The sequence below is a fragment of the Leuresthes tenuis genome, unplaced genomic scaffold (genome assembly GCF_036924035.1).
Source record: "Leuresthes tenuis unplaced genomic scaffold, fLeuTen1.0.hap1 SCAF_24, whole genome shotgun sequence".
In the NCBI taxonomy this organism is placed as follows: Eukaryota; Metazoa; Chordata; class Actinopteri; order Atheriniformes; family Atherinopsidae; genus Leuresthes; species Leuresthes tenuis.
In genome coordinates, this window is record NW_027325378.1 from 13,233,184 (window position 1) to 13,248,049 (window position 14,866).

General features: G+C 44.3%; 1 protein-coding gene across 1 annotated transcript; it reads left to right on the forward strand.

Moving 5' to 3' along the window:
- Nucleotides 1–1,150: 1,150 nt before the first annotated feature.
- Nucleotides 1,151–11,412, forward strand: rdh10a (retinol dehydrogenase 10a). Its single transcript, XM_072378063.1, has 6 exons — nucleotides 1,151–1,831; nucleotides 2,152–2,387; nucleotides 7,748–7,846; nucleotides 8,895–9,040; nucleotides 9,612–9,743; nucleotides 10,172–11,412. Exons 1-6 carry the CDS (start codon nucleotides 1,546–1,548, stop codon nucleotides 10,293–10,295), a joined length of 1,023 nt encoding a protein of 340 aa, XP_072234164.1. The 5' UTR covers nucleotides 1,151–1,545; the 3' UTR covers nucleotides 10,296–11,412.
- The last annotated feature ends 3,454 nt before the right edge of the window (nucleotides 11,413–14,866 follow it).

The window sequence follows — 14,866 nt, forward strand, 5'->3', positions numbered from 1 at the left end:
CGCAGAGGGTTGCCTTTGCAGTCATTCTCACTGAAGATGCATAACAAGTATAGTTCTGTGCAGCACAGGAACTGCGACAGTTATGAAAGCCGTACATAATGTGATGTAAACCACTAATGGTGTCGACTTTGGAGGCGCTTTACAGTTAAGGATGCATTAACGAAAAAATGACTTTGGAGCTGATTCAAAAGTCAGACTTGGCTACAGCTTTGCCATTCTTCACTTTATTTGGCAAGCCCACATATTTCCTTATTTTCTTTTGTGTGCAAACTGTGGGACTATCTTCCCATTTAAAATCCAGGTGTTTTAATACTTATTTCATCTCTAACAGAGTTCTAGAAGAAGCGGGGCATCTCTTCTTGTATTGCAACAAAATGAGTGCGGCGTTCACTTGCAGCGTCTTGAGGACTCTTCTATCAGTCGTTGCCACTCTCCCCCTCCTCATCTGACACGCCCACCACACAAGGACAGGACATCTGATAGGTTGCTGTCAGATGTTGCACAACATCGGAATGATGTAAACAAGAAAAAAGGCAAAAAACATTCTGGGGGGGGGGGGGGCTTCACGTTAAACGTTCTTCAGGTGTCCCTGCTACTCACGTGAAGCACATGTCTAAGTGCCTCCGAGCCAGTTGCCTTTTGGTCATTTCAGAAATTTCATTGTCCACCCTACCTTGCTGACAGCACTTGCACGAGGACCAACAATTAGTCAGCGCTGTATATTGGACAATTATAATGAATGAATAAAACAAAACTATAATGAGAAAGGGGTGTCCTCTATTTGCAAGATATGGCCTGGGGGAGGAGGGGGGACAATTAGACCTATATTCCTTAGCGAGGGTAAGAATTAAGACGGGAATGGAATCAGTAAAAAAATTGAATAATAATCACATCATGTTATTCGGGGTCTTTTAATGTAATCTTACGCCAAATAACTTGATCAAAATGGACTAATAGAAAAGAAAAAAACAGAAGCTTTTAAATGAAGGAACAGTCAGTCGCTCCTTGGGAGGAGGGGGGAAAAAGCCCCCACTGCAACAGATTAGTGTTAGAATATTTTAGCTTACATCACCTCTAGAGTGTAGTGTATGGACCCGGCGCTTCATTCTGACAGGCGCCCAAGTCTCATTCCTATTGGGTCTGGCGATGATGAGTGAAGTGAATAAATAGCGAGATGCGACTCCGAATGAGATGAGTGGTGGAGCAGCAACGAAAGGGCGTAGGACAGCGAAGTCATAGTAGCTGTCTGTAACTGACTGCAGCTGTGCGTTATAGTGCCAACTGGACTCCGACCGAGCAGCGTTTCAACTCGCTTTAAATCACAAACCGGGCTCTTGCACGCGCTTTTTCACCACTTTTTCTGAGTCGGCGTCCCTCTCCTCCACATCATCCCCCTTTCCCCGGCTTGCGCTGAGACCGAAGTTTTGTCGGTGTAACCCTGCCCGTGTGCAGCAAACAGGTTGGAAGAAGGACACATAAACCCCCCTCTCCCGTCCCCGGCTCGCCCTCCGTTGCTTATTTGAATTGATAGAAAGCTTGGCCAAGATGATGATAATTATTGCGGAGTTCTTCGTGGTTATTCTTAAGGTGCTCTGGGCTTTTTTAACAGCCGGGGCGAAGTGGGTCGTGCGACCCAAGGAGAAGAGCGTAGCGGGACAGGTGTGCGTGATCACCGGAGCTGGAAGCGGCCTCGGGCGGCTGTTCGCGAAGGAGTTCGCCCGGAGACGAGCGATACTGGTCTTATGGGACATAAACAGCCAAAGCAACGAAGAAACGGCGGAGATGGTGCGGCAGATATATCACGAACTGGACGCTCCCATCTCCAAAGACGGTAAGTCGGCATTTTAGTCCTTATTCTGCATTGCTCCAGTGGAGGAATTGTGGGCACAGTGTTGAGGGAAGAGTTGCACGCGATACAATATTCGCGTGAAACTCTTTTTCAAGTTCTAACGGAAACTGCCAGTTTAAAAAGTCCCACTTTATTTATTTTTTCCCCCCTCCCCAAAGTGAGCACCACAGCAGAGAAGTGACTTCTCAGAAAAATAATTTGCATGCAGTTTCTAACGGAGCTTAATTAACCGACCACACCTGAAGCAGCCTATTTAAACTTTTATTAAACCGCTCCTGTTCCCGTGTTTCTTTCCTCCTCAGGGCCTGTTGGAGGGGTGGAGGAAGTCCCCGCTTTCCAGCCTCAGGTCTACACCTATGTGTGTGATGTGGGGAAGCGCGAGAGTGTGTATTCTACAGCCGAGAAGGTGCGTCGAGAGGTGGGAGAGGTGGACATACTGATCAACAATGCTGGAGTCGTCTCAGGTCATCACCTTCTGGAGTGCCCCGACGAGCTGATCGAGCGCACCATGGTGGTCAACTGTCACGCACACTTCTGGGTGAGCTGATGTGAACGCCAGCTTAAAGCTAAGAATAGTTTGATTTGTACGTTTAGTCGTGCAGTATGATGGCTTGGTGTGTCGGTTTCACTTTTATTAGCTCGGAGTTGCCAGTTGTGTTTACTTTAAGGCCAGGGTCGCAGGAATTTTTCCACTCTGACTCGCTCGGTTCTTCATATTCTTACCCCCACCCAAACTGAAAGAATCCAAGGTGTGTACATGTGTCCCTCCGGGAGAGAGAAAGAATGACCATAAATAGCCATCTTTCAAGTTTAGAAGCTCTACTCGATCGTTTCACTGCCAGGGGAAAGTCATGGGTTTGTCTGTGTAAATCTTGTGTTTGCTACGCTTTGCCAGCCCCAGTCAGAGATGATCCTCGAGGTATGTCAGCCCTTCCTTCTCGACTCCTTTTGCTGCACAGATCTGCACAAACCTGACATGTGTGATGGAAGCAGGGCTCTGTATGCGGGTTGGATCTGCCTTGGATCAACTCTGCACATTTTGTTGCCAGGTGGGGATTTGATGTGCATCACATTTGGGTCTGGCTCCGTTCCTCGGGCCTTTCTGTGCCTACTTATCTCGGAAGATATGTGGACTTGGAGTGACTGTGTTGCACTTGAGATAAGCACAAGCTGCAGAGCTGAAGGTGGGTTTTGGGAGAGTGTCTGTCTATCAACCGAGGTAGACATTGTCCCTTTTTAGGCTCTCCCTGCAGGCTCTTTTTATAGAGGGCTGCGTTCTCGGTGATGCCACAAAACCGCAGTGATTTGAAGCTCTCTAATTGAGCATGAAAATCTCTTGTGTTGTCAGACAGGTTGTGTACTTCCTCCCTAATGGATACTCCATTCATGTGCCTCTGCTGGCTATCTCCAATGCGCTTTTACATCCAGGATTTGGAGTCAGGATCCAGTGGTTATGTGTGTGTGTGGGGGGGCTGAATTGTGATTCTTAATAGAGGACTGTGTTTGTGTTCCCCTGTATTCTATGGAGAGCGTGGTTTCTTTAGGGATGGGTGGAGTGGGGGTGCTGGGTGGCAGATGAAGAAGGATTTAATGAATGGCGACAGCCAGAATGGAGGATGTGGTTCATTAACGACACAAGCTAGATGAATAGAGCTTAGGCTAACAGACCTGTCCGCTTTCCTCTCTTACAGACACTGTACAGTTACTCGCTGCATGCAGGTGGTTCACTTTTGAACAGCAGGTTTTGAAGGGGTTAACTTTAGGTTTATGATTCATAAACTTATACAACAACTTGGACAACATCTGATAACTTTCATGACTAGGGCTTAGCCATGTAGACTTTTAGGTGGAACGCATGCTTCCAATCCCCCCCCCAATTAATCACTAATTAAATTTTTCTTGAAGCTGAATAGGCCCATTTTCATTTGGACATTTGATTTACAGATTAGCAAAATTGCTTGTTCTGTGTTTTAAGCTTTTATTAGATTTTGATGCTTCAGCCTGTGACATAAATGGCTTGGGGTGAATTATCTTGCTGTGAAGGCGGATAAAAGCCACCACAAGCTCTTCTTTTCCTCTGCCGGTTATTGGAATGTCTCGAACACCCAGTTTTTCAAAAGCAAGACAGCCGAAGTTGAGGTTTTTTCCGACATCTAATGGGCAGCACTGGATGTACAAAAAAAAGAGTTAAAGCGGCAGGGTCAGAGTTCAGACTTCGAGATTTGTATTCTGTTTTCATTTGCTGGGACATTCTATATTGGGAGTATAACGAGGCTGAAGACCGGAGCAGGAAACTGACTGTAACTGTTGTGTGCGTCTGTCAGAAGTTACTCAGTCCAGACCCCACATTTCTTTTTCTTCTTCTGTCCTTCCAGAAGCCCCTCAGACTCCTCCCAACCTGTTTGGGAGGTAGTGGGTGCAGCTGCACAGGAGTCACCAAGTCCAGCTCTGTTCTTCCAGCTCTGCACCCCCCCCAATACACACATTATGATGCTTTTTGTTTTTCTTCTTTTAGGCCTTCATGAGGCGGACGAGGGGGGGATTGTCTGACGCTTTGATTAGTGCAGCTGGCCATCTGTAATGTTTGCGGCTCACTTTTGAGTCATACTGGCACATGGGATGCAGAGTTGTTTTGCTAGTGAGACCACTGTTTGTGTTTGAGGATTAGAAGGTATCTAGTGACATGAAAGGAAATCATCGCCAGCATCTTGAGCCGTTTAGCCAACAGGTGGTTTGCAAACAATAAACTGTTACTCCCCTCCCTCTCGTGGAAATCCCACTTCTCTTGTACAAGGACATGAGTGCTTGACATGGCGGGAAAAGAGCAGAGGAAAGAAAAGGGGAAGGAAGGAAGGCAGTGCCATCCCATCTACAGGCGAGGCGAGAGGGTAATGGTAAGCTACTGCTGACCCACTTTATCTGACAATTGGTTTCTTGTCTGTGGATCAGCTTGACAAGATGCCAGGCGACAGGAGCCAAGTTCCGCAGGCCGCATTCCTGCTGTAGCCAGAGAAAGGAGGCAGCCAGGCAGAAGGGTCCTACTTGACTGGTTTCATAAGGGCCCCTCCTTAGGCCCTGTGCACCTGTACTGCCTCGATGAGGCTAGCCATCACTCCTCCCCTGTGCATGTACCTGTTTGTGTCTTTTGGAGTGAGACTTGGGCCGCATTTAGTGCTCATTTCAGGATGTACTGGTCAGATTGAGATCAGGGTGAGATCAAATTTGGCAGATTTAATATTTTAGTAGTCGCTGTTGTTGGTGCAGCTGGGTTATGTTTTGGGCTCTTTATATTGGATCTTGAGCTTCTTGGTGTTTAGTCTTAAAACATTTCCTCATTGTTGAAGCTGCTTTCTAGGTAAATTGGATCCTCTGGAAACAACTAACCAGGGTAGAGTTTCAGTTAACTGCAGCAGAGGCTGACTTATTAGCATGACCACCACAATGTGAACGGTCTGCATCAATCATCCCTGATGACCACTAAAATTGACCCAGCCCACTCAAGTTCCATGATCTGCTGCAGCACCAGTCGAGCTCTTGTTCTCAGGCAGTTTTTCTCTCCCTCTCCTTCATTCTCTCATCCAGGAAGAAGTCAGCCCAATTAAATGGCCATCTGGTTCTACACAGAGGCCAATATTTTTGTTCATATTCCTGTTGGTCAGGCGTTAGCACTAATGCAGCCTGACACCCCAGCTGCAAGAAGCTTTGTGTGGCTTAAATGCTCCTGGGGGCACGCACCAATTAGGGGGTGCAGCGGGCAGGGCACCCCCACTTGGGCCAAGGAGGCCCGGCTGTGTCAGCGGGTAATTTAGCGGAACAAGGGAGCGTTGAGACCCAATTACGGCAGCTCTGATGTAAGACATGAGCCCCTGGTTGCCTTCACACATTTTGTGTCTGAGAGGTCAGTGGGGGTCATACCCACATGCCAGAGCTGCCATGAGAAGCAGGACATCACGGCAGGGTGGAAGAGAGATGGGACGGTGGGTCACACTCGGGCCCGTCTTCAAGTCGAGGGAATGATCTTTCCTCTATTGGTTCCAGTTCTTCTAAGAACAACCACTCAGCAAAACTGTCTAGTTGAATCTGAGTGCTGGCTCTAATTGTAAAACATTGTGCCAGATCAAGTCATTCCTCGTTGTCTGAAAGTGGGAGTGGGAAACGTTGGCTCGAGTCCGGTATGGGCATATCTTAAGGTAATGTATCATTTGAACGCAACTCCCCTTCCTCATCCACTGCCATTCTGGCTCACAGAGGCCTTTCTCAGCGTTTGCCCAGGCCTCGCGTTCTCCCACTTCCCTCTCTTTGGGGCCCCCATCATTTAAGGAGGCGAATATTGCAACGACCTGAAAATTTATGTTCTGGAAAAGTGCAGATGTTTGGAGCCGAGTCAGATCAGTTCTACCTGGCTGTAGAATAAACTCCAAAACGATTAGGTCATTTTTTTTTTTTTTTACAGCAGTCGTTCTCTGTTTTAGGTTTGACTTGTTACTTCCAGTTTTATTTACCCCACCAAACAAGGAGAAAGACATCTGTAGAAAGAAGTCTTAGCAAAGATTACGCTGTAAGTCGGCAGGTCTGATACGGTTAATCCCTTGGTGCAGGTTTAATGAGGCTTCTCCTCCCCTACCAGTGGTTTCTCAGCTGTACAACATGGTACCATGCTCTCACTGGCTCTGTGCTCCCCTCGTGTAAATGTTTATGAAGGAGGCTGGATAATTTCTCTAGCCAGGCTTACAAACTGTACCAACTGAAACTGTTGCCTTTTTTTTAAATTATTTATCGAAAATGAGGAACCCAAGAGTCAAATGAGTTTTCAGAGCACAAAGAAATATCTTGAAATTGTTTTTCTTTCTTTGAGCAATTAATAAGAGCTTACAAATCTTGGTTTTTATATTGGACTTTAGGCAGCAAATGTACTCCTTGGGATGTTTGGCATAGATTCTAATCGTACAAACATACAGACAGTTTTAGAACCGGTGGGAGTTGTGCCCCTGGTGTTTACTTCGTCACCTCAGTAACATTTTAAGTGTTGCAGGCTACGTGTATTGTTGTTCACCATGGCAGCGCATATCTGACTTAAATTATTAGCTGGGCTAGCAACAAAAGGCCTGCTGGTTCTTTGCGGACCTCCTAGTGGGAGAGTGATTGGTCAGTTCCTAACGTTGCCGTCACATGTCACACCTGCTGATTGGCTCATGCTGTGTCCAAGGCAGTCCCAAAGTCGGCAGACGAGCAGAATGAGGAATAGAGTCGTAGGATGTTCAACTGTAACCTCCAACAATCCGTGTTGTAGTTCTCACCACATCACTAAGACTTATTGGCGCAGCTGGTGGAAACACACGTGGCATTGCGGTTAAATCCTTTCATCACGGAGGTCTTCTTGCTCACCTTTCCGATTGCTCCGCTGACTGCCGCTTCGGCATGGCGCAAGGCTGTGGAAGGAGATGAGATACTGAATTGCATTGTTAGAGGTGTTGAGTGAGCGGAGGCCAGCGATTGGTGTTGTCACCAACTCTTTAGTGCATGGCTCAGACAGGCACCAGATCTGTGTGGGAAAAGAAGAGATTTTGAAGCAGCATCACACACTTGACATATGTGCTCCCTCTGTGTAAGCCCTCATCCTCCTCATTTTCAACATCTAATTCGTAAGGGATAAAACTTATTTTAAGTCTTTAAATGCTATACCTCTACTACTCAGTGGTTTGTTTTTTTTTTTTTCACTCCCTCTGTTATGAATTCTCATTCAGATGCCTCTTTTTGTATCACCATGGTGAAGTGAGAGAAACCAAGAGGGGGGAGGCAGAGAGGATCAAAGAGTTTTGGCACAGACAAACTGCACAAGTGAACTAACCTTCCTCTTTCTTTCCTCTTGCCCTTCTGTCTCCTCTGTCCTTCCCCCAGACCACCAAGGCGTTTCTCCCCAAGATGCTGGAGCTGAATCATGGTCACATTGTCACTGTTGCCAGCTCCCTCGGTTTATTCAGCACAGCTGGAGTGGAGGTTGGTATCATACACAACACCACATGCACATCCCATCGTTCCCACCGTCCAAAACCAGTGCTTTTCTCCACAGCCGTCAGTGTGCCAGTAAGCACACTGAGACCAGGGAGGTTAGGCCCCCTTTCTCTAGTTGTCCCTCCACCCGTTAAATTAAGGAACACAGATGAGCATTGGGAGTCTCGTATAGATTGCTCTATCTGGAGCAGTGGGGGTGTGGGGCCCCTGTTGGGCATTGGCCCTGGGGCCAGAATGAGCTGACGGCTCCCCAAGGGAAAGAGACATCTTCATCACTACTGAGTGAAAACCAAGTTTTTCACAAAGCATTCAGCTCACAGTTGCTTTCAATGGAGTTTAAGTTTTTGTTATTTTAATGCATGATAAAATGTTGGGGGGGGGGGGGGTAATTTATCTCCATAACCACAGAGAGAGTAAAGCAGTACCCCCACCCCCCTATTTAAGGTTTTGATCATTTTAAAAAGCAGTATTATAATTTATCCATCTGGCTTTAAGTCATGATAAATGTGTGACAATCCCTGTGGTCAGCTAGTTCATTTCCCAGTTTTAAAACTGGCTTTTTGTTTAAGCTTTCACCTATAATATTGTTGTCTTCATTGGCACTAAAGCATGTTCAAATTTTGTTGAGCTATTATGGTTCCTGGAAATGCCTTGGATGAGATTTCAGACTTGCGCATTAGTTTCAGGAAACCAAAGCCTGCGCCTGTCATGTGGGTGCAGTCAAATCTCTTTATCCTTCTCGTGTTTATCGACGTGCATCTGTGTTTGCCCAAGACTATTTTATATTGAAAAAAAAAGATTATTTCCACTGTGAACCACATCAAAACCTTCCCGCCTAGCAGAGCAGCCTCCTGATGCACTGGAGAAGAATGCTAATGAAACCGTAGAGCAGCAGTTAGGCTCACGCAGGTTTTTGTGGCCGTATCATTAACGGCACGGAGAGCCCGAGGGGCATGTTTGATAATGTTTTCTGGTCCCTAGGTGCAGGCAGAGGGGGTTTACAGGGCTAATCGGTTCTCTTTTTTCCCTTTAGGATTACTGTGCCAGTAAATTTGGTGCCATCGGGTTCCACGAATCTCTGAGCCATGAGATTAAAGCCTCGGAGAAGGACGGCATAAGTATGACTCTGGTGTGCCCTTACCTGGTCGACACGGGAATGTTCAGAGGATGCAGGATAAGGTAAGCTACAGCCCAAACCAGCCACCGAAAATGTTTGTGTGTCTCAAAAAACGCATTTTAAACTTCAAAGCAACCGCTGATGGTTTGCTACATTTTCTAAAAAGTGAGTTGTACTCCATAAGTCAACACGCTACTTAAACAAAGAGGGCTACTTTTTGTTCCCAAGGGAAAACCTCAACAACAGGTGCACCTGGTCTACACCCCACCCCCTCTTCCCAAGCTGCTGCTGAAATAGTCCTGACTTTGTTTGATGGTTTGCAGTCTGCAGGTGGCTTAACTGTATACTCCCCCCAGCCCCCCCCATCATTTAGGAGTAATCACTGTTGCTGTGCACATGCACTTTGTCACCAGTATTACTTTTTCCACAGACTGAGCAAAGCCCTTCAAAGGGCCCAAAAATCCACTGTAGATAAATGAGGGGGGGTGAACCAATTGAAAGCCTTTTCCACCCCAGTTACTCCAACTTTGGTCATAAGAGGATTTTTCTAATCATTTTTGATAGTTGTACTAAATCTAATAGCATTTCTCTGTATTTTGGTCAGATAATTAAGTTTTTTCTTCCCTTTTTCAGGAAAGAGATTGAGCCCTTTCTGCCTCCACTGAAGCCAGAGTTCTGTGTGAAACAAGCCATGAGGGCCATCCTCACAGACCAGCCGATGATCTGTACGCCCCGCATCGTCTACATGGTTAACTTCATGAAAAGGTAAACTGCTTCCTTCGTACAGCATCCTTTTCTTCCCGTATACACCTTTGTAACACCTTGTTTCCTGATAAATATGATCTGCAATTCTCTGATTTATGGACTATGCCCCCTAGTGTGGAGTGTAAGGAAATGCATTATTTTACTTTATTTTGCGGGCTAGATGAACTTCACTCCAGCAATGGGAGAGGCTAATGTTAACATTTTTCCTGTCCAGTGTTATGGAATCTGGATGGGAGCAGTGATAATAAGACAAATGTAGAAAACGTTAAATGTTTCTACATCCATTTATTTTAATATGAGAGCGTAATCGGAATGTTTAACAAGGGTTACACCCCACCATAACATTGCCATCTTGCTCAATCAGCCTTTGTAAAACTGTACGTATGAATATCTTTCATTGCTAATCTTGTCTCATTCTGTCTCCGCAGCATCCTGCCCTTTGAGGCCATTGTGTGCATGTATCGGTTCCTAGGTGCCGACAAGTGCATGTACCCTTTCCTGGCTCAGAGGAAGGAGGCAATGAACAACAATGAGGCGAAGAATGGGATCTAGGGGGCGCCGCTTGCAAAATGGGCATTTAAACTTGCAAGCCTGAGGAAACAACCACTGAGGATGAAAATGGGGAAGATGAAAAGAAGAAAAGACTGAATCTGGACTGGTGCACTTGCATTGAGCAAATGCAAAGGTTTACCATATTGTTCCTCTGGAACAAAGAAAGCTGTGTACTACACAAAGGTTTATTTGACTTTTTTTGTTGTTGTTTTGTTTAAAGAAACCAACATCTATATACTGTCACTAGTTTTGAAATCATACAGAAAAGGTATCCAGTAATTAACTATTTACGTAATGTAGTCACCAGCCTTATCTAGTGTCATTGTGGAAATATACAGTATGTTACTGTACAAACAGTAATCTTTTTTCACTTTTATTTTTGTAGACATGCACTGTAATTTCTGATTTTTCTTCTAATGCAAGTTCTGATTTTTCTTTTTTTGTTTCTTTTCTTTCTACACTGCCAGGATATTCTGTGTAGGTTTAAGACAGATTTCAAACTGCCCAACATCTCCCACACAGCTCTATTTGAGTCCATCTTGCACAGCTGCAGTTCAAACTTTTGCCATTCTAAATTAAGAAAATGTTCAGTTTATAGTTGACCGCATTCCATTTTGTTTAAAAGCTTAATTTAGAGACGTGTAGCATACTGTCATGTGGCGTTCACATTCCAAATGGAATATTTAGTGGCCGGGTTGTGACTGACCTAATCTTAACGGAGTTTTTCGATGTCATGGGACTCAAAGGTTTCTCAATGGACCCGTGGCCGCTCTGTTTCAACGAACCTCTCAAATGAAAAGTGCAAGAATGTCCCTGGTGGAATTGGCATGTGATGGATTGAGAATGTATTGCTTAAGGAGAAACTAAGAGGACATGGCTTTTTTTTTTTTTTTTTTTTTTTTTTTTTTTTTTTTTTTTTTTACAAAAAGAAAAGAGGGGGAAAAAAATCTCCCATGAGTGTCTATTTTCCAAAATCTGTGGTGTTCGTATTGTAAATTGATCTGTTTCCAATATTGTTTAGAGAAAAAAAAAGTTTAACTCCAGTTGAAACCGCTGTCTTGACACTAATTTGTGGTCAAGGGAAACGTATTAATGACTTTAGACTCCTCCCCTCCCCTCCCGACACCCCCACCTCCAAAAAGAAAATAAGAAAAAAAATTGTCTTTAGGGGTTCTCCCCCATCCAGTTAAAGTGAAATGTATATGTTTAAATGTTGTAAAAACTCCAGTGTCCCAAAATAAGTGTCCCCACCACATTTGATGAATTAATATTTTGTATATATATTTTTTTTAATCCCTTATGAGTTTTTGAATTACAGCTACAGTACATTCCAGTAGGCCTCATTCCTTCAGTCACAGCAATGAGCCTAAATTTTCTACCTCTTAATTTTTGCTTTTTCTTTTTGACAGTATAACACAAGTCTTTTTTTTTTTTTGTTATATTCTGAAGATTGCTCCATAGCAGAGCAAATGTGGTTCCACTGTTTAGTGTCTCTGCCTAACTTAAATTAATAAAGTGATTTAGATTATTACATGGTGTGTTGTAATGCTTATACAGACTTAACTAAGTCAATGGGAACACTGGCAAAGTCCGCCCCCGCCATTGCTGGTGTTTTTTTTTTGTTTTTTTTTTGTTTGTTTTACATCAACATTCGTGCCTTCAAGGCAGTAACCCAGCTCACAATTATACTGAGTCACTGCTGTGCAGTCCTAAAGTGAAATAAGTGGTTATTCAGCAGAAAAGGCATTTGTTTCACTAATTTTGGTTTCACTGTGAATCACCAGAGTGAGTGACAGAAAAGAGGACCTTCCGCACTGCTTATTAATCTCTTGTTCACTTCTTTCATTGTTAAGATGACACCCACCCAACCCTTTTTCTTCTGTGTACGATGAGTCTTTTGACTAGTATCAGTGTCACTGTCCTCCCACATTGTGCCGAAGTGAGTCAGACAGCCCTTAGATATGGGTGTTGTCTTAAGTTTTTAAAAAAAAAAAAAAAAAAAAAAAGTTCTTTACCTTTGTGAGCAAATCTACTGTGTATTGGCTAAGGGTACATAAAAATAAAACCTTAGGCAAGAGCATGACATGGTCATGAGGTCGGTTTCGGGCATGTCGTCACTAAATACAAAAGTTCTCGTGTTGTGAGTTACATAAAAGGTTGGCAGCAGGTCACGGTTGATAAACTGATGTGTAATAAAAAAAAAAAAAGTGGGCTGGTTTGACTGTGAAAACGCTCCTCGGTGCCACTACCTCTGAGAAAACCCACCACTGTCGGAACAATGAGATTCCGACCATTCCTACTACAGCTGTTGGTTTGCTGACCTTTCACTTCCCCTGAGGAAAACAAGAAGAAAGACCAATTTCCTTATTGGTGTCAGCAAAGATGTCATGAGCTAGATTTGAACTCGCCTGTTCGAACTGCTAAGTTGTTTTGCGCAGAGTTGGAATTGCCTTCATTGACCACGTCGTTGGCATTTCTTTGAGAAATTGGAGATTTTAGTGACTTGAGATCCTGATTTTTATTAATCACTAAAGATCCCCTTAAATGTCAGACATGACTATAACTGGACAAAAAAAAAGGGGACTGGTTTTAAGTTAAGTTGAGTCAACATGTGTGATAACAAATGTGACTGAATGTATTTAGAGGACAAGAAAAAAGGTTTGCTAAACATTGAAACTCTATTGAAAGTGGTACAGAGACTACATATTCAAATGCTGACGTCGAAATATTTCATTCCTTTACTTCAGAAATATCTCCTGAATTTTCGGCCTGTAAGACGTTTCACAACGGCTGGGGCACACTGTGTTGCATCAACACTTGTGTTAACGACACCGTGTGTGCGTTTAGGACCAGAGGAGACCAACCGCTTTAATTCTGGAAAAGAAAAAGAAAACACCCCACTGTTTTTCTGTTGCTGCTCAATACGCCTGTTCAGCTCAGTTGAAGGCAGCCCTTGTTGCAATGCTTAATTCAATAATGAGCCAAAATTCAGTCTCTCTGAGACCCTTCTTAAACCCAATCTTATTACTTACCTGTTGCCTATAAACCAAATTGGTTGATCCTGTAACAACTTTTTTTGTTGTTGCTGGCATCAGGTTGAAACTAAGCATGGATTTGAAAGAACTCTCTGTTTAATGTTTAATTTGAATGTTTTAATGGTCAACATACTAACGGACAGGGTTTATTTGAGCTGCAAAACACTGCGTTCTGTTTCCACTGTTGAAAATGTGACAATTTGAATGTTCTTCCTGTTTGTGTGCAGAAGCCTGAAGACGGGGGAGTCTTGCATTTAAATGAATCTGGGATGAGAGTTAACCAAATACATTAAATGTAAAAAAAGGAGAAGCACTGTTTGAGGGTCTGCCCGCCTCTTCTGCAGAAAATTTTATGAATGCCAGAGTCATGAACCCATGCCTGAAGGCTTGAATGGCAAAGCTTTCACAACTCTTTGTCCTTTCCGCGATCTTCCCTCATCACTGCTGGCCCTTCAGAACTCGCTCCTAAGACTGAGAAAATCGACTCAGCCTCATGCAGAACACAGAAAAAAAACATTTTCTTTGTGTGGAATCGACTTAATGTCCTGACTAAGAATATTTAAGCTGTTAAACTGGTCTGGGAGCAGTGATTGTCCTCACACCTGTCTGTGTGACACCAGACACTCATCTCTCCGCAGAACAAATCCACTTCTTTTTTCAGAGACCGAGAATATGCTCCGAGGAGCTTCGAGAGGAGCACGGAGATGTCAGAGCTCCTCTGCCGTGACTAATCGGGGCTGGATAAAGTTGCTCAGTAACAGATTAAGTCTAATATGAGGGAGAGTCCCACTGACAGTTTCAATCCCTCCGTGTACAGCAGCTATCGGCACCAAGCGAAGCCACTTCCAACTACTGTCAGGACTCAGTGCAGCTCAAAGGGCCCTTTGTGCTTTTTCATAAAGTAGTCGCAAAAATGCTTTGACACCTCCAAAAAAAATATGAAAACTTTTAGGATTCTGGCCTGAATTGTTACTTGGACATACATCACTATCTATAAGATTCCCCTCACTCTTTTTTCCTCTTAATACAGCTCTAATTAAGAGGACCTCCAAGGGGTTGATGGGACATAATTCAGATGGAAAAATCGATGACGCTGGCATTTTGCTTTTGGTGGCACAGGCGAGCTCCACAGCCCCATTGATTTTGTTCTATTTTGGGCACGAAAGGCTCACTTTCCACATTGGCAGGCCAGAGACAGACCATTCATCTTGGGTCTGACGCGGCCCCAAGCCGGTCTGACACTACCTGAACAAGCTTCTGGAATAGAGATCTGCCGCTAATGTATGTGAACAGCTTCGGCGCCCCTCGATGGCAAGCAGATGTAGCTGCCAGCTGAGTCCATTAGTCAGTGCGGCCGAATTAGAATGCTGCTGTCCCATTCGCTCATCCATCTCGCTAATGGGGGAAAGCCGAGGGGCTTTGGTTGTGCACCGCCAGTTAGTGCACTTGTGGACAGCAGATGTGGTGGAGTTGTGTGTAGGAACCAAGTAAAGGAGAAGAAATGATGTAACATAAATGATAAGAGGCGTACTATCT

What these genes read in the sequence shown, in the direction of transcription:
- rdh10a (XM_072378063.1), top strand. Translation starts at nt 1,546, where the DNA reads ATGATGATAATTATTGCGGAGTTCTTCGTGGTTATTCTTAAGGTGCTC. An exon ending in CGCTCCCATCTCCAAAGACG is followed by an intron (nt 1,832 to 2,151) that starts GTAAGTCGGCAT and finishes TTTCCTCCTCAG; the next exon opens with GGCCTGTTGGAGGGGTGGAG. An exon ending in TTCAGAGGATGCAGGATAAG is followed by an intron (nt 9,041 to 9,611) that starts GTAAGCTACAGC and finishes TCCCTTTTTCAG; the next exon opens with GAAAGAGATTGAGCCCTTTC.